The sequence below is a fragment of the Rhinolophus hipposideros genome (genome assembly GCF_964194185.1).
Source record: "Rhinolophus hipposideros genome assembly, chromosome: 16".
NCBI lineage: Eukaryota > Metazoa > Chordata > Mammalia > Chiroptera > Rhinolophidae > Rhinolophus > Rhinolophus hipposideros.
Genome location: NC_138062.1, coordinates 25,401,481 through 25,423,865, shown reverse-complemented (window position 1 = coordinate 25,423,865; position 22,385 = coordinate 25,401,481). Strand labels below are relative to the sequence as shown.

General features: G+C 35.5%; 1 protein-coding gene across 5 annotated transcripts; it reads left to right on the top strand.

Moving 5' to 3' along the window:
- Positions 1-1,092: 1,092 nt before the first annotated feature.
- On the top strand, positions 1,093-21,664 carry PLRG1 (pleiotropic regulator 1; the record flags this gene model as incomplete). 5 transcript variants are annotated; one of them, XR_013995077.1, is made up of 16 exons in its annotated part: positions 1,093-1,216; positions 2,601-2,707; positions 3,734-3,876; positions 4,572-4,625; positions 5,490-5,583; positions 5,805-5,892; positions 7,199-7,300; positions 12,835-12,927; positions 14,824-14,973; positions 15,211-15,312; positions 15,833-15,935; positions 16,644-16,752; positions 17,753-17,892; positions 18,388-18,581; positions 19,146-19,469; positions 21,244-21,664. XR_013995077.1 is itself a non-coding variant. In XM_081075985.1 (16 exons), exons 4-16 carry the CDS (start codon positions 3,747-3,749, stop codon positions 19,203-19,205), a joined length of 1,419 nt encoding a protein of 472 aa, XP_080932111.1. In that variant the 5' UTR covers positions 1,093-1,216; positions 2,601-2,707; positions 2,990-3,065; positions 3,734-3,746. The 5 variants fall into 5 exon arrangements, 3 of the variants coding, with proteins under 3 accessions (XP_080932111.1, XP_080932110.1, XP_080932109.1); XR_013995078.1 differs by having other exon boundaries at positions 21,241-21,643; XM_081075985.1 differs by lacking the exon at positions 21,244-21,664 and adding an exon at positions 2,990-3,065 and having other exon boundaries at positions 19,146-20,913.
- Between the last annotated feature and the right edge of the window lie 721 nt (positions 21,665-22,385).

Below are 22,385 nucleotides of genomic sequence, written 5' to 3'. Positions count from 1 at the left end.
CGTTTCTGATCTCAGGAATTCCAAAAGAAACGATAACTTGCATTGTCTCCCGTGCCTTGGTGTAAGGAAACTCCTCTTATCCGTATGAAGAGCAACAGCGACCCCTACTGCTCAAATAAGGCAGCTCCGGGTGTCAACCGGGACAGGGCTTCTTAACCTTTTCTGGGTCGTGGGTCATTTTGTGAATCCGAAGAAACCTATAGATCCCTTCACCAGAACGAAATTCAGGTTCTTACATAAACACAAAATGTACGTACTACATATAGGTCATTCTTGGGTCCCTGAGCTAGTCATAGGGTCACGGAGCTCTAGCTAAAAGTTCAAGTGGATAATATAATTCTGTAAATGTGAGAGAGCTTTCCAAAAGGAGCATAATCTCGTCCAATCTACCTCAATCATTACAATGTTATTTTATGAGTCCGGGCTTACAATTCTTTTCAGGAATATTAACGAACAGGCGAACAGACCCAAATCGACAGTTACTATCTTGCCATAGACATAGTAGAATCGTGCTTATACTTCTATAATTTTATTGCCATTTAAAATCATGTTCTTTTGTATAGCTATTAGTCTTTACAGTTACAGGATTTAGTGTCCCTAGTACAGTGTGTATTTTGTAATTACGATATGTCCTTGCAAGCCCTAACATCAGTGACCACTGTTAGGGAAAATCAGTTCTTAGGCAAACCTTCCCCTCCAATTCAGAGGTGACTGCATTTTCAAGTATGACTTGAAGGTGTTTAACTAATTTAAATGAACACGTTTCTCAATGGGATGATCAATTCACACTGCCATACTTTTGACAGATTGCACAGCCCCTCCTCAAAGTATATGCAAGATGCTCTGGGGACAAGACCAGTGGCACTGATTATGGTTAAGGCATACGCAGAGCCAGGGAAATGTTTGTCTATTCAAGTTTGAAAATGTCCGATTCCATCAATGTTTCTGTATACCTCGCAAAACACGTGTTCCCGGAGCCTCCGCCCCGCAGACGCGGGACTCGGCCCCCGCGGCGGCCGGGAGGGGACACAGGCCGGCGCCGCCAGCCCCGGAAGCCCGCGGGCGGCCCGCGCGCCCCGTGCGCAGCTGCGTCACATCCGGCGTCAGGGCGCCGGATTCCGGAAGAGGCTGCGGTGGTGGTGGCGGCGGGTTCTCTGTCGGGGATTAGTGTCTTTCCTGCCAGAGCGGTGAAAGACGCGGCCGCATCATGGTGGAGGTAAAGTGACATCTGGTACTGAGGAGTAGTTTGCGACTGGACTGTTCTCCTCTGGCGACAGGCACGGGGCATCGAGGGGAGTCGGGGCAGAGGGGAAGCTGCCAGGGGAGGCTGTTCGGCCGAGGCCAGGTCGTCTCTTTAGGTGTCCAGGGGGAGAGAGGCTTTTCCGGGGATGAGAGCACGAAGTGGAGGTTCCGTCGGCGCGGGAAGCCGAAGATGACGCCTCCCGTCCGTACTGGGCCCCGGGCCCCGGAGCTGGGCGCTGCCCTGAGGCGGCGCGTCCGTCGCCGCGCGCCCGCCGTGCTCGCCGCCCGCGGGGCGCTGTCGGGTGGACCTGGTCTCGGGTCTTAGTCTTCCCCAGGGAAACGGGCCGTTCTGGAATGTGTGCGTCCGTCCCTCGCTTGGACAACCATCCTGTTAGCAAGCCTTGTCCGTCTTTTCTCACCCCCTGCCTTCGCGGGCATGCAGACCAACCTCGTCCTTCGTCTCGACACTTGCGGTGGTTCCCAGCCGGTCCCCTCCATCTCTCTCTCCCTCTCTGTCTCTCACACACACGCACGCACACAATCTAATCTATTTAAAAATGTAAGTTGGTCCTGCTTCTCTTACTTAAAACCCTTTACTGGCCCTATGCTGCTAGCACAAAAATACAGACTTCTGTAATGGTCTTTAAAAAAAAAACAAACCCGCCCTCACTAGATCTGGACCGTGTCTACCCTGGCAACCTCATCTTGCAGCATAAGTCGCCCTCTCGGCCAATATCCACAGTGGTTCTGCCCCTCCTGGCGTGTGCTCCGTTACCGAGAACCTCTGTGCGTGGTGGTGTCTTCCTGCCCGGGTCGTTCGCACCGCTTTTCGGTGCGAGGCTGACCCCCTTTCTGCTTAACGAGCACCTCAGAGATCTTGCATAAGGCCCCTAAGTTTTTGCGCCACTCTCGCAGCCCCTTGCTTCTTTTCTTCACGGGACTTATCAAAATGCGGAGTTATTTTGCTTAGTTTTGTTTTGCTTAGTCTTATTTAAATGTGTCTGTTCCATCGTGAGCACAGCGACTGGGACCGTCTTTTTGTCGTTCCGTTGTTAGCTTCCAGCCCAGTACCGACCAGACACAAGACCTACCAGACACATAGTAGCTCAGTAAACTTTGATTGAGTAAATGACTAACCTCAGGTATAACTCAGTTGGTATCCTGGGGGTTCTAGCAAAAAAGGGGAGCTTCCTCCTCTTCTCTGAACTTGACCGCTGTAGCTTGCTGCAGGTAGCTGCGGTGGGTGGTGCACAGTATTTGACATATTTAAACACGCAACGTAATGACAATTGGACTTTAATTTAGGTGTGCTATGTGTAGTCTGTGGCTAGATATGTAATTACACTCTTTCTTTCTAGGAAGTACAGAAACATTCTGTGCATACACTTGTGTTCAGGTCGTTGAAGAGGACCCATGACATGTTTGTAGCTGATAATGGAAAACCTGTGCCTTTGGATGAAGAGAGGTAGGTATAGTTCCTTTTCAATGGCTAGAATATTTAAACTCCTAAAATTGGGGGAAGAGAACAGGGAAAGGGGGACCTTTACAGTTTAGTGAATAACACTAACACTTACAGCATATCTATTCAGTAATGAGTGGAGTAACTTAAGCTGATTTAACTTTTTTTTGGCCTTTTACATTAATTAGTTAATTAATTAATTAATTGCATTTTACAAATACCCAGTAATTAGGAGAGTCCCATTTAGGTATTTTATTTTATAATCAATCACTTTGTATGTGCTTTCAGCTTCCCTCCCGCTGCTCTCAGAGCCTTGCTGAGCTGAAATTGTACCTGGCCAGTACTTCTACTCCCATCTTTTCTCGTTAGTATGATGAAGATTTTTGAGTGGTGGCATATTTTTGGTTCTACATCTCCAGCTCCAGTCTAGGATTGCATTAAGTGCAGTGTTCCTTCTTTGTTCTTCATCCTTCTTTGAAAGTCTACTTAATTCCTCAAACAAGCATTTATATTTAATTTGTAAAGTAGGCTATTCTTGAAAACAATATAATAAGTGCATTTCTTTTTATAATATTGAGCTAATTAAGTACTTCAGTCATTTCTAATCTTCTTCGAAATATCTAGTAAACGTTATTGTAGAAGCTTTTACTATATTTTTGTATTTAGACATTTGAAGGAAAGTATTGATTCTGAGGTTTTTTTAAAAAGATATATTTGTTTCTATATATTTTAAAATCAGTTAGACCCTTCATAACTCATCATGAAAGGTTTTATATTTATCGGTTAACAAACTAAAATATTTCTTAGACTTGATGCTGTGTGGTGGGTTGTGAATAAAAGTGTGGAAATGTACTTGGAAATTTTGAGTTTTTTAAAATGTTTAAAATCTTCATAGAAACTTTTTCTACATAATTAGGCAAACTTAAGCTATTTAAGTACTTGTTTCCTGTCTATCTGTGAATGTATTTATTTTGGTGACTATATTTGAAGTACTGAAAAACACATTCTTTTGTTTATAACTTTTTTAAATAGTCACAAACGAAAAATGGCAATCAAGCTGAGGAATGAGTATGGTCCTGTGTTGCATATGCCTACTTCGAAAGAAAATTTTAAAGAGAAGGGGCCTCAGAATGCATCGGATTCATATGGTCATAAACAGTACCCTGCCAATCAAGGTGAGTGTGGCATTGTCAGAAATGCCATGACTTACACGTGAATTTTTAAAAATAAATGAAACATTTTATTAGTGCCCCTCTTGGTGGAAGACTAATTAGAGCCATACCGTATTTTAACACCACTAGTATTATGATGGAAGTCTGGATTTCCTCATTGGAATAGTGAGTGAGATACGTATTGTTCGGTGGGTTTTAGTCTTACAGGAAGTAAAAATAAAAGTGGTAGTATAATGGTGGCAGAAACTTAGGATATGGAGATGGTTACAGTGGAAAAATTCCTAATTTGTGGGGAGACCATCTATCTCTTTAGGCTATAATTCAGAAAGATGATATTAAATACTGAAATTGTAGTGAGTAAAAATAATTCAAGATTCCACAGGGAAACCATTTGCTTAACAGAAAAATCAGAGTGGATTATTACTTTATAGGGTGACCTCTACGCACGATTGTTATGTAGCAAATGCACAAGTTTTCTTGACATCATGTCAGCAAATGGTCAAGGAAATCACTATGTACATGGTCTTCAGAATCAAAACAAAAATGATCAGCTTCATTTTTGAAGCTTGGGTTTAGTTATGAAAATTTTAGAAATCCAGTTGATAATTTAAAAGTACTTAATTCATTAAAAGAAATGATACTAGTATGGTACATAAGATAAATTTTGCCATTGATGAATTTCTCTTGTATTTTTTAAGGACAAGAAGTTGAATATTTGGTGACGGGTACACATCCCTATCCACCTGGACCTGGTAAGTGAGCTGTTACATATTGAAAATGTCTTATTATCACATGTATTTCCATGAATAAACTAATAATATGATTCCCATTGCCTGTAAAATACAAGATAAGCTTAATAGCCCGACATCCAGCTTTTTAGATGATAATTAGCGAATACTTAGTGTCACATGCATTCAGTGGGCAAACATTCATGAGGACCTGTATTTTTTCAGGCACCGTGCTAGGAATTTATAGTCAATAAGACTGCCCCAAGGTAAGACAAGCTTATTATTTGGAGGTTTAGACAGACATGTAAATGTCACTAAGCTTGTAAAAGTGATGCTAGAAGTGTTAGTATAGAAGCAGGTGGGATAGAAATGTTACCTGGGTGTGTGTGTAGAGGAATTGGCACGCAGATGGAGTGGTCAGTATAATGAGTAGAGGATAAAAAGCTTCGTACATCTATTTTAGAGGACAGAATTCACCATATTGAAAGTCTAGGCGAATCAGTGCTTCTTGTAGTAATTTACATTTATTCTTTGAAACAGTCTGTTAATGTTTGGGGAACTGCTTAATTTTTATGTATAACGGTAATATCCCAAGAGTATAGAAATTTTACTTCAATATCTTGTGCTTTGTTAATATCAGGCTGCTTGTGATTAAATCAAATTTGAGTTAACGTGTTGTTAAGCAATATTTGTTGTAAAAATGTTAGTGACAAAAGACATGCAAAACATAATCAGTTCTTGTAATGTCACCACCAGGAGATAATCACCTTTTTGCTATATTTTCCTCCAGTGGTTTATTTTAAATGCATGCAAATGAAAATAAAGAGAGCCACTAAAAGGAATTATGCATTTTTTGTTTGTTTTTTATTTTTTTATTTTTTTTAACAGGGGTTGCTTTAACAGCAGATACTAAGATCCAAAGAATGCCAAGTGAATCAGCTGCGCAGTCCTTAGCTGTGGCATTACCTTCTTCTCAGGCCAGGTATGTAATATGCTCATCAAATATTATCTAATTATGATGATTTTGAAAGCATAATTCACTGTTCACATTTTTTTCTTATTTTTAAATTTGTCTTTTTATAATTGTTTATTACATGACATTTGTCTTTATCAGTGCTTACAGAAATTTAACATATAAAGTTTGTTCTCCAGAACACATGAATGAAGACATTACATACTGAGATGTGATGTTTTTTGCTTCAGGGTTGACCCAAACCGCAGTGCACCTGCTGGAGGTGAATACCGACTTCCTGGGGCCTCTGACCGTTCGCAGCCTGTAGGAATGACTTCGGTAGGTTTCCCTGTGTCAAATCACGCTGCAGGTTTTACCTTTTGGAACAGGTGGCCTTATTTCCCTTCATCGCAAGAGTCTTCCCTTAAATATTAAATGAACATGTTTTGGAATTGTTCAACAGCAGTCTGAGCTAATTGTTACTATTTCATAGCCCTAAATTTTAAGTTGCTAGTGAATTGACATGATTTTTAGATTAAAATTCTGTTAATTCTGTGTCTGCTTACATATTGTACATAATATTTATTATGATGAAGATAATGTGATGCTGCTCTTTGTTATCCACTATTAAAAATATAAGGCATGATATTCTGAAATTTGTATTAGTATGTTTCAGGTATAAAACCTTAAAATTAAACTCTTAAGTTGATTTATACAGTTGGAATTGAACGCTGTTAGTATTTTAATTTCATGGGCTATACAACTAGTGTTATATAAATGAACATTTAGAAACACATAAGTTTTTATAAGTAAATGGCAGCAGCTATTGTTATTGGTGAAATAGAGAAAGAATAATTGAAAATACGCTGTCACTTGAAATAAGTGTAGGCTTTATTTTTTCAATTTCGCAGTTGATTTGGCTTTATGGAGTAAATGAATTTGTAGTCCTCTCACATTTCTTTTTTAGCCTCCATTCACAAGTCTCTCTGCCCAGGTTTTCTGCCTCCTTAGGAGGAAGTAATGTTAACTTCTTAAGGGTAGAAACTTTATGGGTTTAGGTAATTTTTAGATGGATGCTGACAGTAGATCACATATCATCTAGAATACCTTTTAAACTAGTATCGAGATATTTTGGGGGAAGATAAAGGAATTATTAGTCATTCTTTTGTAATATTAAATTAATGATGTTAAAATACGACAATGAAAGGCAGTGGCATTAATCTGCTTAGTCACTTGAATAATAATAGGACCTTACATAGAGCGTTTTACTATTGTTCATCTTCATAATAACTGTAGGAGGTAGGCACTCTTAGTTTAAAAACGAGGCACAGAGGTTACATAATTTTTACCGAAGGTCAATCAGCTAGTAGTAATTGGCAGAGCTGGGTTTCCAACTCATGCACAGTGGTATGTGCTTAACTTTAGTGTTCTACCTCTCTGAGATTTTTAATTGCTTGTTAAAAATAACGTACAGAAAATATTGTTCTGTTCAGAAGTTTTAGATTCATTTTCTAATTATGCAAACATTTTTTGCTGTCCTTTGCTTTTTGTATAAGGCAAAACACTTTCATAAATCCCTTTGAATTTCCATTTTTGAATTGGTAACCCAAAAAGTTAATAATAGTGTGATCTGTTCCATCTCCAGGCTGTTATGGAGGGTGGTAATGCCAAGAACTCTGCACTGATGGCTAAAAAAGCCCCTACAATGCCAAAACCCCAGTGGCACCCACCATGGAAACTCTACAGGGTGAGTGAATCTGTATATTATTCCACTACATGAAACACGATCACTGCTTTCCAGTTGATGATCTGAGTAATAGAATAAGGAGGAAAAGGGGTGAATATGAGAATTGATAAAGTGATCTGAGGTGGAATGGGAGAAGGGGCTTAGGCACTATCTGAAAAGATCTTGGGAAGAAGACTTCTTTAAATAAAAGCTGTGCTTGTATTTTGTATAAAATATTGATAGAAGGCTACTGAATGTGAAGAACAGACGAAATAAATTTAAGAAAGTGAGCTATTTAATGTGGAGGCCGAGAGGGAAAACCAATATATTAGGACATTTCTTCGGCCCTACTGATCATCTTGTCAATTATAGTAAATTGAAATGATTCAAATGTTCCAGATTCAAAATAAAATGTATGTAGTAGAAAAAGTACAGCTGCACATAATTTAATATATATGTTAAATTTTACTTTTCAGTAGAAGAGATTTTCTTTTGGTACAGATCTAATCAATATATACATATGTAGGTTTGGGTAATCACTATTACAGGAAATAGAAGTTGCGTTGACTTAAAAAACACTCCCATGCTATTTTTTTTATAGCTGTTCCCTTCTGCAAACGTGGCAACTATTGATTTGTTTCCCATCACTGTAGTTGTATCTTTTCAATTTTGTTGTATAAATGGAATCATTCACCATGTAACTTTTGAGACTGACTTCCTTCATTCAGCTTAATGCCTTTGAGATTCATCCAGGTTGTTGCCAGTATTAATACATTCCTTTTTTATTGCTGAATAGCAGTGTTCCATTGTGTATATACACCACAATTTGTGTATTCATTCACGGATTAAAGGTAGTTTAATACTTTAAAATCTAATTGTCAAATAGATCTAATTGTCTAATCTAATTGATCTAATCATCAAATACAATAATCTTGTAATCTTATTATTTGAAGATGTGAGAGGGGCAATTCAACTTTAACTTATGTGTAAAGAGTTGGACTTGAATGACCTAAAGTTACATGTCTGCCCATCCCACCTTTTTAAATTTATTTTTTTATTTTTCAATTACAGTTGATATTCACTATTATGTTAGTTTCAAGTGTACAGCATAGTAGTTAGACATTTGTATAATTTATGAAGTGATCTGTCCGGTTAGTCTGGTACCCACCTGGCACTATACATAGTTATTATGCTTTACTTTACATCCCCTGACTATTTTGTAAGTACCACCAATTTGTACTTCTTAATCCCTTCACCTTTTTCACCCAGCCCCATAACCCTCTTCCAATCTGTTAACCATCAGTTTGTTCTGTGTATCTATAAGTCTGTTTCTGTTTTGGTTTTTTTGTTGTTTATTTTGTTCTTTAGATTCCACATATAAGTGAGATCATATGATATTTGTCTTTTTCTGACTTATTTCACTTAGCATAATATGCTTTAGGTCCATCTATGTTGTCTTACCAGTGGTAAGATTTGATTTCATTTTCTTAATGGCTAATTGTCCATTGTATATATGTATCACATCTTCTTTATCCATCCGTCTATTGATAGGCACTTAGGTTGCTTCCATATCTTGGCTATTATAAATAATGCTGCAGTGAACATAGGGGTGCATATATCTTTCCAAATTAGTGTTTTGGATTTCTTCAGATAAATACCCAGAAGTGGAATTGCTGGGTCATATGGTAGTTCTATTTTTAATTTTTTGAAGAACCTCTAAACCATTTTCCATAGTGGCTGCACCAATTTGCAATCCCACTAACAGTGCACAGGGTTCCCTTTTCTCCACATCCTTGCCAATGCTTGATGTTTCTTGTTTTTGATACTCATTCTGACAGGTGTGAAGTAATATTGTGGTTTTAATTTGTATTTCTCTAATGATTAATGATGTTGAGCATCTTTTCATAAGTCTATTTGCTGTCTCTCTGTCCTCTTTGAAGAAATATCCATTTAGGTCCTCTGCCCAAAGGTGGGATATTCTTAACCAACGTGGTAATTCATATTTAGAAATAATTTGTAAGTCATTACTAAAATTATAAGCTATGGGATGGTTAACAGAAACAAGCAAAAAGTCATGACCTTCCCCAAACTTGGAGTCTTTTAAGTGTGGTTTTCTCAAAAACAGAGACAGACCAAAAATTGGGATATTAATACCAGTTTTTTATTGGTTATTGATATTTATGATATCACTCCTACATTGTTTGTGAGAATATAGAAACTTATTCAAATTGATGACATTATGCTGTTTATTTTGCACGTAAATCTGGATAACTAAGTTGTGGTAGCTGAAAGGAATAGAATGGATTAAAAATTCTATCTGATATTTACACCTAAAACAATTCTTAAGAATAATTTACCCATTTTAGAAGATTCTTCTCAGTTGTATTTACTCAATGAAAAAGAGTAAATAAATCAGCAGATAATTTGGTTATTTCAATTAGGCTTTCATAAGAAGTCATGAGAGATTCTTTTTCTTTTTTTTTTGCTTTTTCACAAATTTTATTTTTAATTAAAAGGCATATATATTGTTTTCCCAATTATAATATAAAGATAAAAAGCATGATATAAAATTCTGTTTAAAGTACACTTCCAACTTTTTTTTGCTTTTGTTTTTTAATTAGTTTCAAATGTACAAAACAATGTAATAGTTAGACATTTATCATTTATACCCCTCACAAAGTGATAATCCCCCTTCCCCAATCTGCTACCTCTCTGATACCGCATACAGCCATTACATTTCCACTGTCTCTATTCCTTATGCTGTACTCCACTTCTTGTGAATATATATATGTAGATAGATACACAAATACATATATATATGATTATAGTTGACATTCATTATTATTCAGCTTCAGGTGTACAGCACAGTTATCGGACATCTACACCATCCCTAAAGTGGTCTCTCTAGTAAGATATGTGTCCGTTGGATACCTTACAAAATCTTTACGACATGATTGATTATATTGGCCAAACTGACTTTCGTATCCCCATGGCAATCTTGTGGTTACTGATTGTGCTTTTTAATCCCCTCACCTTCCCCCTTATCCCCACCCCCCGCATCTGGCAACCCTCAGTTTTTCCTCTGTATCTCTGAAACTGTTTCTGATTAGTTTGTTCATTTATTCTATTCTTTAGACTCCGCATATAAGTGCGATCGTAAGGTATTTGTCTTTCTCCGTCTGACTTATTTCACTTAGCATAATGTTCTCTAGGTCTATCCATATCGTTGCAAATGGTAAGATTTCATTCTTCTTTATGGCCGAGTAATACTCCATTGTATAAATGTACCATATTTTCTTAATCCAATCATCTACCGATGGACATTTCGGATATTTCCATGTCTTGGCTATTGTGAATAGTGCTGCAATAAACATAGGGGTGCATAAAATTTTTTGAATTAGTGTTTTGGACTTCTCTGGATAGAGTGGAATTGCTGGGTCATAAGGTAGTTCCATTTCCATTTTTTTGAGAAACCTCCATACTAATTTCCATAGTGGCTGCACCAATCTGCAATCTCACCAACAGTGCACAAACTTTCCCTTTTCTCCACATCCGCACCAGCACTTGTTTGTTGATATATTGATGATAGCCATTTTCACTGGGGTGAGGTGGTATCTCATTGTGGTTTTTATTTGCATTTCTCTAATGATTAGTGAGGTTGAACATTTTTTCTTATGTTTGTTTGCCATCTGTATGTCCTCTTTAGAAAAATGTCTCTTCATGTCCTCTGCCCATTTTTTAATTGGGTTATTTGTTTCTTTTTTGGTGTTGAGTTGAATGAGTTTTTTGTAAATTTTGGATATTAACCCCTTATCCAATATATCATTGACAAATATCTTCTTCCATTCAGTAGGATCTCTTTTTGTTATATTGATGGTTTCCAGTGCTGTGAAAAAACTTTTTAGTTTGATGTAATCCCATATGTTTATTTCTTCTCTTCCCTTGCCCGAGGGGTTATATGAGTAAAAATAATTACTCCGGGTAATGTCTATGAACTTTCTTCCTATAATTTCTTCTAGGAGTTTTATGGTTTCAGATCTTACGTTTAAGGCTTTAATCCATTTCAAATTCATTCTTGTATATGGTGTAAGGAGGTGGTCCAGCTTCATTTTTTTTTGCATGTGTCTGTCCAGGTTTCCCAGCACCATTTATTGAATAGACTGTCTTTACCCCAGTGTAAATTCTTGCTTCCATTGTCATAGATTAAATAACCATATAGGCATGGATTTATTTCTGGGCTTTCTATTCTGTTCCGTAGATCTATGTGTCTGTTTTTATGACAGTATCATGCTGTTTTGATTACTGAAGCCTTGTAGTATAATTTGATGTCAGGTATCATGATACCTTTTCACTTTATTCTTATTTCTCAAGATTGCCAAGGCTATCGAGGGTCTTCTATGATTCCATATAAATTTTAGGATTATATGTTATGTTTCTGTGAAATATGTCCTTGGTAGTTTGATAGGAATTGCGTTGAATCTATATATTGCCTTAGGCAGTATGTGGACATTTTAACTATATTAATTCTTCCTATCCATGAACATGGTATATGTTTCCACCTATTTGTATCTTCTTTAATTCCTGAGAGATTATTTTTCTATCATTTAGTTGAAATCAATGGAACATTTATCTTAGTTTTGTCTTTAGTTTTTTTTTTTTTTTAAAAAAGTCATAATAATGGGAAGAGCCTTGGAATGGAAGTTCAGGAAGTAAATTTGAATGACAGGTTTACAAACTACTATGTCCCTGAGTAAGTCACTAAGATTCTTGGGGTCTTCAGTCTCATTTATATCTCTCTCATTGTGGTTTTTATTTGCATTTCTTTGATGATTAGTGATGTTGAGCATTTTTTCATATGTCTGTTGGTCATCTGTATGTCTTATTTAGAGAAACGTCTATTCAGGTCCTCTGCCCATTTTTTAATTGGGTTGTTTGTTTTGTTGGTGTTGAGTTATATGAGTTTTTAAATAAATTTTGGATATTAACTCTGTATCAGATGCATCATTGGGAAATACCTTCTCCAATTCAGTAGGTTGTCTTTGAGTTTTGTTGATGGTTTCCTTGGCTGTACAAAAATTTTTTGGTTTGATGTAGTCCCATTTTTTAATTTTTTCTTTTGTTTCCCTTACCCAAGGAGATATATCAGAAAAAAATATTACTAAGAGCAATGTCAGAGAGTTTACTTTTACTGCCTGTGTTTTTTTCTAAGAGTTGTATGGTTTTGGTCTTACAGCTAAGTCTTTAATCCATTTTGAGTTTATTCTTTTATGTGGATAACGAAGGTGGTCCACTTTGATTTTTTTTTTTTTTTTGCATGTATCTATCCAGTTTTCCCAACACCATCTATTAAATAAACTGTCTTTACCCTAGTGCGGATTGTTGCCTCCTTTGTCATAGATTAAATGACCATACAGGCATGGGTTTATTTCTGGGATCTGTATTCTGTTCCACTGATCTGTGTGTTTATCTTTATGCCAGTATCATGCTGTTTTGATTACTATAGCTTTGTATAGTTTGATATCAGGTAATGCCATTCTACCCTTTTTTTAATACAGGTGATCAGTGGGCATCTTGGTTGGGTTCGATGTATTGCTGTGGAACCTGGAAATCAGTGGTTTGTTACTGGATCTGCTGACAGAACTATAAAGGTAATAAAGAGGGAAGAAAAAAATAAACCTGACTTTGTGTTTGCCATGTATAGTTCATCTGTTTTAAGTTATTTCTTCTAGTGGGGATCGCTCTTGTAGCTCCTCTGATTTCTGAGACTTGATTATGCAGTAAAATTTATTATCTGTACCAGTTAATAAATATCTGTTTGAAAGTGATATTTAAACGGGTTTTTTTTTTTTTTTTTCAAACACTGCATGCTGACTACCTACCAATTGATATTTAAGTTTTTTCCTCTCTGGTTATAAAACTGAAGCATGTTCATCTGTAAAAAAAATGTGGAAAATATAGAGAAATAGAAAAGAACATAGACCCATATGTAATCCTACCACTGTCGGATATTTGAATTTCTTTCTAGTATTTATTTCTGTGGATGTGTATGAGGGCATTTTCTTCTGACCTTTTTTCCTGTGTGTATAAATATGTATCTTTTAAAAATCATGCCTGGTATGTAATTTTGAACCCTGCTTTTTTTCACTTAACATTGTATCAAAGGTATTATATATCCCTGTGAAAAAAATCAAACATCTTTTTAAATGATTCCATGGTATTATGTCATTAGATATTTTATAACCTATTTTTCTATTATTGGAGACTGAAGTTTTTAGTTTCCTGACTTTCACTATCACAAATAATGCTGTAATTAACCTTTGTACCTGAAGCTTTTTCTGTCTTTTAAATTATTTTATGATTGATTCCCAGAAATGGAATAATGGGTCAGACATATTTGAATTTGGCAGCCAAAGTATAAATTATTTTCTAAAATGGTGCATTGATACTTGCAGCATATGAAAGGATTCTTTTTAGCCTATCGATTGTGTATCTTTAAAAGTATCTACTAATATGAAAAGCAAGAATGGGTATCTAATCTTTTAAAAAGTATATATACACGAAATTTTAGTGAGGTAGTTTTTGATAATCTTATAAATAATCTTATATATTATCTTTGATAATCTTATAAATACTTTTAAGGTTTTTAAATTTTTTTCCAGTTATAATTGACATATATTTAGGTCAGTTTCAGGTGTACAACACAGTGATTTGATATTTATATATATTGTGAAATGATCACAGTAAGTCTAGTTAACATCCATCACTGCGCAGCTACACAATTTTTTTTCTTGTCATAAAAATTTTTAAGATCTCTCTTAGCTTTCAAATACACAATACAGTATTATTAATGATAGTTGCAAGGCATGAGTTACATCCCCATAACTTATTAGTTTATAACTGGAAGTTTGTACCCTTTGACTCTCTACCCATTTTACCCCTGGCTTCTGGCAACCATCAATGTATTCTTTGTATCTATGAGCTTGGTTTCCAGGGTTTTGTTTTGTTTTTTGTTTTTTACGTTCCACATATAAGTGAGATTATGCAGTGAGATCTTTTTTTTTTTTTTTTTTGTCTTTCCATCTCTGACTTATTTTACTTAACGTAATGCCCTCATGTCCATCAATGTTGTTGCAAATGGCAAGATTTTGTTCTTTATGTCTGGATAATATTCCATTATATGTATATATGCCACATGTTTTTATCCATTCATCCATTAATGGACACTGAGGCTGTTTCCACAGGGGTTTTTTAAGTTGTTGCCATCCTTGGCTAATTTAATACCATGGTATTCATACTTTTGTTGCCAATAATATCCTTTAGAAAGTTAATCTTTTATCATCTCTTACAAATATTTTCCAAGTTTGAGCATGCCTTTTAATTCTCTTTTGACCCTGCTTTTATTTTTTGGTGGTTGGGGGGTTGTTTTGCAGATGAAAATTTTTTTATATGTTTATATCTCTCTTTGGAAACTTAATTTTAACATCAAGATTCTAAAACTTTGGGATAATCAACAAGAATGGAAATTAAATATTCTTCGGTTGCAGATCTGGGACTTGGCTAGTGGCAAGCTAAAACTGTCATTAACTGGGCACATCAGTACAGTGCGTGGTGTGATAGTAAGCTCGAGGAGCCCATACCTGTTCTCCTGTGGGGAAGACAAACAAGTCAAATGCTGGGATCTGGAATATAATAAGGTAAGCTTGGATTTAAGGATTTAAAACGTGCCACTGTGTTTCTTTCTTTTTTTTTTTAATTAAAATTTATTGGGGTGACAATGGTTAGTAAAATTACATAGGTTTCAAGTTTCCAATTCTATAATACACCATTTATATATCACATTGTGTGTTCACCACCACTCATCACCATATATTTGAGCCCGGTTAGCCACTGTTTTTCTAAGAGAGATTTTAACTTTCCTGCTTTACTTGTAGGTTATAAGGCACTATCATGGACATCTAAGTGCAGTGTATGGTTTGGATTTGCACCCAACAATTGATGTGCTGGTAACCTGTAGTCGAGATTCTACTGCACGGGTAAATGGAATAGAGCTTTGTGTTTTTCTGTAAATATTGTTACACCTTATAGTATGCATATTTGGTATAGGAGTCATGTATTTATTGTTTGATAGAGAAAGATAGTTACCTTGACCCACCAGTAACCTGGTCCCTCAGTTTCTTGACTTGTATATTGTTCCACCTTCCTCTTTAGTTCTGTGGCCTCACCATGTTTATTATTGGGAATGCCCTGCCCCTGAAATGTGACACTCTCACATTCCATTCTGTCACCACAACTATTGTCCATTAGCTGTTCCATTCAGTAGTTCCATTATACCCATTCTTAGACTTTCAGTGCCCGATCTTTCAGCTTTGTTTTGTCAGCTGTCTCCTATCTACATTCCCCAGCCAGCTTAGAGATTACCTTTCACCAAAGGCGCTTTATTCATTACATTCAGGCACAGTTGTGCAGTAAATTCCCCGCCCAAGTTTATTCAGTTACCTGCCTGAGATACAAATACCTGTTCTCTTTGACAGTATGTCTATTGTGTTTTTATAGATTTGGGATGTGAGAACTAAAGCCAGTGTACACACGTTATCTGGACATACAAATGCAGTTGCTACAGTGAGATGTCAAGCTGCAGAACCACAAATTATTACTGGTACGATCCATACTTTTCAAGTTTACAATATATTCATGTCAGAATGCATTATGATTACACATGTTTTTCATGTTTACTATGACTCATGTTGTGTACACAGTGTTTCTGTGTGCATTTGAAATTTATCGTAACATTTCATTCGATTAATTTTATCTCATACTTCTTACATCATAGAATATGTCATAGATAGTATCATGTAGTATCTGACTAGGAAATGGAGATGTTAGATGAAGTAAATATTGTTTCATAGGATCAAAATTACTGGTCTAGGAAATTAGAGTTCGAAGACAAGATACCCTGAGAACAATAACCGTTAGAACTTTTTTGAATCTTGTTTTGCTTAAAATAATGTTAGTAATAATGGATCTTTAAGACTAGAAAATAATTCCTTGATGTATATTTTTTTACCTTGACATATTTTATTAACTGAAAAATCATTTGAGTTGCTTCCTTTTTCCTCTCTGTTTGTTTTATTTGTTATTTGCATTTGTTGTAGCTGTTAACAGTGCATCAAGCATTTATTACATTTTTTAAGAATTAAATTTAAAACCAACCTAAAATTTTGTAAGGACAAAGCAATTAGCCAACAGTTGATATGACTTTCATTTAGCATATACGTGTTTATGGAAGAACACTTCATGTTTTATTGTACTTAACTTTTGTATTCTTGATCTGTGTTTTGGGAACGTGTTTGTATTTTCATTATAGGAAGCCACGACACTACAATACGATTATGGGATTTGGTGGCTGGAAAAACAAGAGTTACATTAACAAATCATAAGAAATCAGTCAGGGCTGTGGTGTTACATCCAAGACAGTAAGTGTATTTTCCTAATTTCTCTTTTTTCTTTAATTCTTAGTATAGTACAGAAATACCAGCATTAGTACTACTGTGGTAGACATTTAAGACACCGTCATTTGCAGGCCTATACCATTCATGAACATGCATTTCTTTTTATTTTCCCTGTGTAGTATTTTTCTTCGTGCCCTATATGAGACGATGAAAGTTTTCTACATGATAAAAAATGATAATGTCAAGTGAGACAATATGAATAAACCATGGTTAAGAACTGCATGTAAATAGAAGCTAATAGTAGCTAGATTTAATGTTTTGGACATAAGTGTTATTGTACACTGAGATATACATAGAACAGCTTAATTCTTAAGGGGGGAGTTGATATACATGGGGGGAAAAATAGAAACTGTGAGCATTATGGTCAGGGTACCCACAGACGGGAGCATCGTATCCCAAGCTACTGTTTTGTCACATCACCCTGACTTTTTTCTGGTTGCATTCATGTCTTTTCTCTCCTCCCTCTCCTCTCTCTCCCTTCCTCTCTCTCTTACCCTTATTCTCTCTCCTGCGCTTTCTCCCTTCACCAGTCTTCTTCACTCTCTTCTTCTCCCTCCTTCTCTTTCTCGACCGTTCTCTTCTGTTTCTTTCCTTTTCTCTCCTTCTGTTATCTTCTTGCCTTCCCTTTCTTCTTCACTCTCTCCAAAATAGTTGTACAACCCTTTGCTCTTTATGTGAAGTTTGCACATTTATTGCCCTAGCTCAGTATAGCGCACTGGGGAAATGAGAGGAGAATAAAACATTAATCTGGGTCTTAAAATACATTTAAAATAATTTGAAAATTTTATTTAACTTGGAACCAATGTTTTGATATTTTTACCTCTTGGTGTGATAATAATATTTTGCTAAAACTACATAGATCAGTGAATACACATGCAAAATACAACTATAATAAGCTTCTTTAATGCTACCATTTTATTTAACATGTTTACTTTGTCATTAATTGTTTTTAATCTTATTTCAGTTACACATTTGCATCTGGTTCTCCAGATAACATAAAACAGTGGAAATTCCCTGATGGAAGTTTCATTCAAAATCTTTCTGGTCATAATGCTATTATTAATACATTGACAGTAAATTCTGATGGAGTGCTTGTATCTGGAGGTAAAATAAGATTCTTGTGATAAATGTATTTTAGTCTGTCACTTTTTCTTCTAGTGAATGAATAAACATTTGTAAAATATCTAAGCCATCACACCTAAGTATTATTGCAGAACTTGCCTAATTAATGTGTATTTGAATGTTTATATGTGTATTCATGCTTATTCATAATATATGTAGCATATTTCATAGTTCAACCTTCTTTGAGTTGCCACATGATAAATCTAAGTTAGAGATTTATGCTGGGGATTGCCTAAAGTTTGGTTGTGTATTCTGGAATCAGATGTCATTTTGTGGTGCTTATTGAGATCTATAATTCTGAATTAAGCACAAATGAAGGTGGACAAACCAATGTTCAGAGAAGCTTGAGTGCCTGTGCTTTGTATATCTTTATAACTGTAGTAATTGTATGGTGCTTGTATAATGGATGGTGTTTAATTGTTTTTCAAGCTGAGTTGTTGAAAGGATACCAAGTTTAACTAGATCTTTCCCTTTAAGCTGACAATGGCACTATGCATCTTTGGGACTGGAGAACTGGCTACAATTTCCAGAGAGTTCATGCAGCTGTGCAGCCTGGGTCTTTGGACAGTGAATCAGGAATATTTGCTTGTGCTTTTGATCAGTCTGAAAGTCGGTTACTAACAGCTGAAGCTGATAAAACCATCAAAGTGTACAGAGAGGATGATACAGCAGTAAGTTCTCCATGTCACATACATTTTAAAGTAGAACAAATCAGCCATACCAATTTTGCAAGTGTTTTCTCATTTTAAAGTACTGAAATTCTCATAAGGGAAAATAATCTTTATAGTATTAAAGTATTTATCATCTTGAGTAATATCTGCTCATAGGTTTCTGTATTGATTTCATTGATGCTGGCGAATCCATAGATTGTTTTAATTTTATTCCAGCTTTCCTTATTATAGTTACTGGGAAAATCTTGCACTAAGAAAAACAGCAAATAAATAGATTGCAATGAACAGTAATTCTAAAAGCAACAGCTTTGGTGTTACTAGAATATTTAAATAGCAGTTTTATTTGAGATGAAAAACCATAAACTGAATTTGTGAACCCATTCATCCTTTATTAGATTCAAATAATGCTAAAAGTTTTACCTATTGTTCCTAAAATTGTTAAATAACTGCTAGCTATAGAAGATCAAGTAATACAATTTAGAATAGATACCTTATTTTTGTTAGAAAGAAGTTATGAAGCAAACTAATAATACTTTGTTTTCTTATTTACTTTTCTATTTTTAGACAGAAGAAACTCATCCAGTCAGCTGGAAGCCAGAAATTATCAAGAGAAAGAGATTTTAATGTGACATTGTCGTCTTGGTGGTTCCTTTCTTTTTTTTTTTTTTTTTTTTTTTTTTGTTTTGTTTTTTTGTTTTTAGTTTGGCATTGATAAGGATATCCAGTCGTTTTGTGCTCTGGCTAGGGATATAAAGTGGAAACTCACATGCTTGAATCATTGCTGCTTCGTATTCTACAATAAACTGCCCCCCTCCCCTTTGGTTTTTATTTCTAAAATAAACAATGTGAGATCCCAGGAAGTAAGATGCAGATGTGAAGCATATGCAGGTTTGTTGAATATAACTATTCCAAAAATAGAATATTTTGTCAATTTTTATTAAAAGATACCTTTTTTTTTTAACTTACAGAACTGCTTGCTATAATAGTACGTGTTATGAGGGGAGCAGTCAGGTTTTTTTTTTAATCTTTGAAAACTAGTTATCTGTGACTGATAATTTGGGATTAAAGGATTTGAAGTCTCATCTTATATATGTTTGTTCCACAAACAGTATTTGAGTGCCTGTCCTGCAAAGTTCTGCACTAGATACTGTTCCGGAAATAGACAAATAAAATGTGTCTGTCCTCCAAGACTTCCAGTTTAGTAGCTTACTATAGAATCTGGTGTAGCACAGAGGAAAAGACTATTAGTGTCTCCTGGGAGGATTGTGGAAGACTTAATACAGTAAGTGGTATTTGAGCTGAGCCTTGAGAGGGCAGAGAAGGAAAAGGCTATTCTAAGAGGAGGCATAAAGTGAATGAAACCAGACATGTGAAAGTGTGGTGTGTTCTAGGAGCAAAATATTGTGTGCTGCAGTTGAGTGACTACAACTGGTTGGTGGTTGGGAAATGTCATGTTTTGAGTTTGGATTTTATTTCACAAGAAGTAGGATGCCAGGATAGGTATCAAAACCTAGAGAAATAGCTGGAGATACCAGTAGAAGTATTTGAAGCTGTAGCAAGGGCTGTAGTCTTTCATGAAAACTATAGAAAAGTGTTTCTAATATCTATGCCTCCTTCTGGTAAATGAATTCTGTAAACCCTGCCCATGAGATCCTCATTCCCCATCAGTCAAGATTTGTCAAACTTTCTGTAGTTAGAAAATATGGTTACAAGAACAACGGATTTAAATTCTTTTTTTTCAAAATAAAAAGTTGCATCATAATTTTCAATAAGAATTTCCAAATTATATACGTCCCATCTTGCATGCTGTTAGGTGGGAGTATAATTGTTACAACCTTTAGGTGGATAGTTTTCCAGAGTATATTGAAAGTGCTTGAACTCTTGCTAACTTCATTAGAAATGAAATTTCTAGGAAACTGCCTAATAGGAATAATCCGGTAAGTGTACACAAGCAAGTTCATTTCACCTTTGTGGTTTAATAGTTAAAACTAGCCCAGATGTCCTATCAATAAGGGACTGGTTTAATAGATTGTGGTACCTTCATGCAGTTTATTTCTATCAATTAAGAGTGAGGAATGTCTGGACTAATAAGATGTTCAAACTTTGCTCTTATGTAAGAAAAGTTGTGCAAGCATTTTTTGGTAAAATGACTTGTTAATTCTCTAAAACATAATGGAGAAGTAGCCCCATGTTGTTACCAGTGGCTTGTCAGTGAGGGAGTGCGATTAAGGGAGAACTTTCATGATCTGCTTTATATATTTCTATAATGTTTTAATTTTCTATAAGCATGTATTTTGTAAACTTAAATAAAGAAGAACCCCACTACGCTTGCATCCCTGAGAGATTGAAATATGCCTTCTAACAGAAGAAAAATCAGAGATGTGAATAGTATCCCATCCCTAAAAGCCAAGAAGAAATTACTAGTACAAGATGAGAAAGATAGCCCCCATTGTCCTGCCTAGCGAGTTTCAACTATTGTGTTTGTTAGGTACAAATATAAATTCTGAATAGCATTTCAAAAGTTCATTCCCCTGCTTCCTGGATGCTCTCCTGTATTTCGGTGTTCTTGAATCCTCTTGCCAACAGTTCACATATGGTCTTGAATCCCATGTAATTGTAAGCAGAATTTCATGCATGTGCCCTTCTCTTTCTTACTTAGCAGAACCCCAACCCTGGATTGAGGCCAAATCTCTTACTGTGCCTATGCCTTAAGTACACTCAAGCTGTAAAAGGTACCAGAGGGAAACAACTGTGCTAACTGGACTCCGTTAATTTATGACCACATGGCTCAAGTGGGCCATCAATGAACACATACATGTTTCCACAGTTAATGTCTTCTGCCAGGACCCTGTGAAAAAGGATGAGCTACCCACTTAGGAACAACTTCTCCAAATACACAATTGTTGACTTACACTCTCGTCTACTCAAGGACTTTGCTCCTATGATTAACCCCTTTCTCTGCACCATAATTTCCTTCCCTTTTAACCAAATGATTCTCATCAACAAATGTTTTATTTTGAATATGTATTTAATGTATGTATTTAAATAAATAGGCCTGCCTTAAAGACCTAATGTTCCCTTCTAAGTATGCACCCATTTTTAACTCCTTTTGTAGCAAAACTAGTTTTCATAACCTCATCTCTATATAATTTCCTCGCTTTCCATTCTCTCAACTGACTCCAATGCAAGAATAATGAAAATAAATGTGTTAAATATTGTTCTTGGAAAAATAGAAGAGACTTTATAAGGGAGTTGATAAAAAATAAGAAAATAGTGAAATAGATTTTGAAAATCTAAATGTTGCCTTTTTGGTATAAAAATAAACTAGATAAATCAAGAAAAAATATTTTAAAACTGATAAAGGGAATTGGAGAAAAGACAATTCTCTTCAATTCTATGCTATTTTAAAGAGCCAAGTAAATGATGAAAGAAAAAATTCTGTGATTCCAGAAGATACAGAAAATTTAACCAGATTCATTACTATAGAAATAGTTGTCAAGGAGTAACCTCTAAGTTCACCACCGGTATACGTCACCAAACTCATAGAGCTTCAGAATGGAATACTAATTCTAATGCACTTTAAATTTTTCTAGGACCTAGATAAATAAGGAAAGCTTTCATGTGAGTATAACAAAGATACCCAAATCCAGTACAGCACAAATAAAGGAAATTGTCATTTCATCTTGCTTATGGATGTCGATGCAGAAATTATTAGTAAAGTCTAACAGATCCAAGGGGAGTTTATTCTAGGAATGTAAAGATGGTTTGTTATTAGGAAATAACATAATTCACTATATTGGTTTA